General features: G+C 53.0%; 1 protein-coding gene across 1 annotated transcript in view; it reads right to left on the minus strand.

The window, feature by feature from the left end:
• Positions 1–1,087, minus strand: part of BCR (BCR, RhoGEF and GTPase activating protein) — a 144,072-nt gene that overhangs the window by 5,791 nt on the left and 137,194 nt on the right. Inside the window, exon 20 of the mRNA XM_023508839.1 lies at positions 341–501. Within this exon, the coding sequence (XP_023364607.1) occupies positions 341–501 (161 nt within the window). The remainder of the gene's footprint in view (positions 1–340; positions 502–1,087) is intronic.

The following is a 1,087-nucleotide window of genomic DNA, read 5'->3' on the forward strand; positions in this document are numbered from 1 at the left end:
TAAGCCCAGGAGTTGGAGGTTGCTGGAGCGACTCCGCTGCACCCTACCAAGGGTGAAAAAGTGAGACTCTGTCTCTACAAAAAAAAAAAAAAAAAGAAAAAAGAAAGAAAACTGCTTTTAGGCAGTTCCTGGAGACGTAGCGGAGCTGGTCCACTGTGCCCAAGAAAGGCAGCAAGGACGTGCCTGAGAGGGTTTCACAGTAAACACAGGAGTAGCTAGGCACACTTAGTGTCCCCCAGGCCTTCTCTCCCCATGCAGTGACTTGCACACATGCCCGCTCTCCTACGGAAACACCTGGAGGGCCAGGTGCCCATGCCCAAGCCCCTCGCCACTCACTCACTTGGTGACCACAGCAATCTTGACCCCGAAGACCCCCGTCTGTTTTCGGGAAGGCATTCTCTTCAAGCTGAACTCCCTGCTGGTGAACTTGACAGACAGTTTCACCTCAATCTGCAGTGGGAAGAAGTGGCACAGCCTTTTTACCCTCCTGGTCCTCATGGCCTGAGGTCCCAGGGGCCCCCAAGGGTCTCGGCTACTCTGTCCACTACCAGGGCTTGAGGGTCAAGGTCCCAGTTTGAGGAGGGAGGAGGTACTGCCCCTCGTAAGAACCAGGAAAGGTCGGGATGGTTTATGGACTGGCCTCTGCAGAATGTCCTACAATCCCTGCTGCTTCTTTCTTCTTCTTATTTTTGTTTTCTGTAGAGACAGTCTCACTTTATCACCCTCGGTAGAGTGCTGTGGCGTCACACAGTTCACAACAACCTCCAACTCCTGGGCTCAAGCGAGTCTCCTGCCTCAGCCTCCCAAGTAGCTGGGACAACAGGCGCCCACCACAACACCTGGCTATGCTTCTTTCTTTCTTTTTAAACTGTATTTATTTTATTTTTTCTTTTTTTGCAGTTTTTGTCCAGGGCTGGGTTTGAACCCGCCCCCTCCGGCATACGGGGCTGGTGCCTTACTCCTTTGAGCCACAGGCACCGTCCCCCCCTCTTTTGTTTTGAGACAGAGCCTCAAGCTGTCACCCTGGGTAAGGTGCCGTGGCATTTCAGCTCACAGTAACCTCCAACTCCTGGGCTCAAGCGAGTCT

The sequence above is a fragment of the Otolemur garnettii genome, unplaced genomic scaffold, assembly GCF_000181295.1.
Source record: "Otolemur garnettii isolate 467f Iridium unplaced genomic scaffold, OtoGar3 scaffold00281, whole genome shotgun sequence".
NCBI classification, from domain to species: Eukaryota; Metazoa; Chordata; class Mammalia; order Primates; family Galagidae; genus Otolemur; species Otolemur garnettii.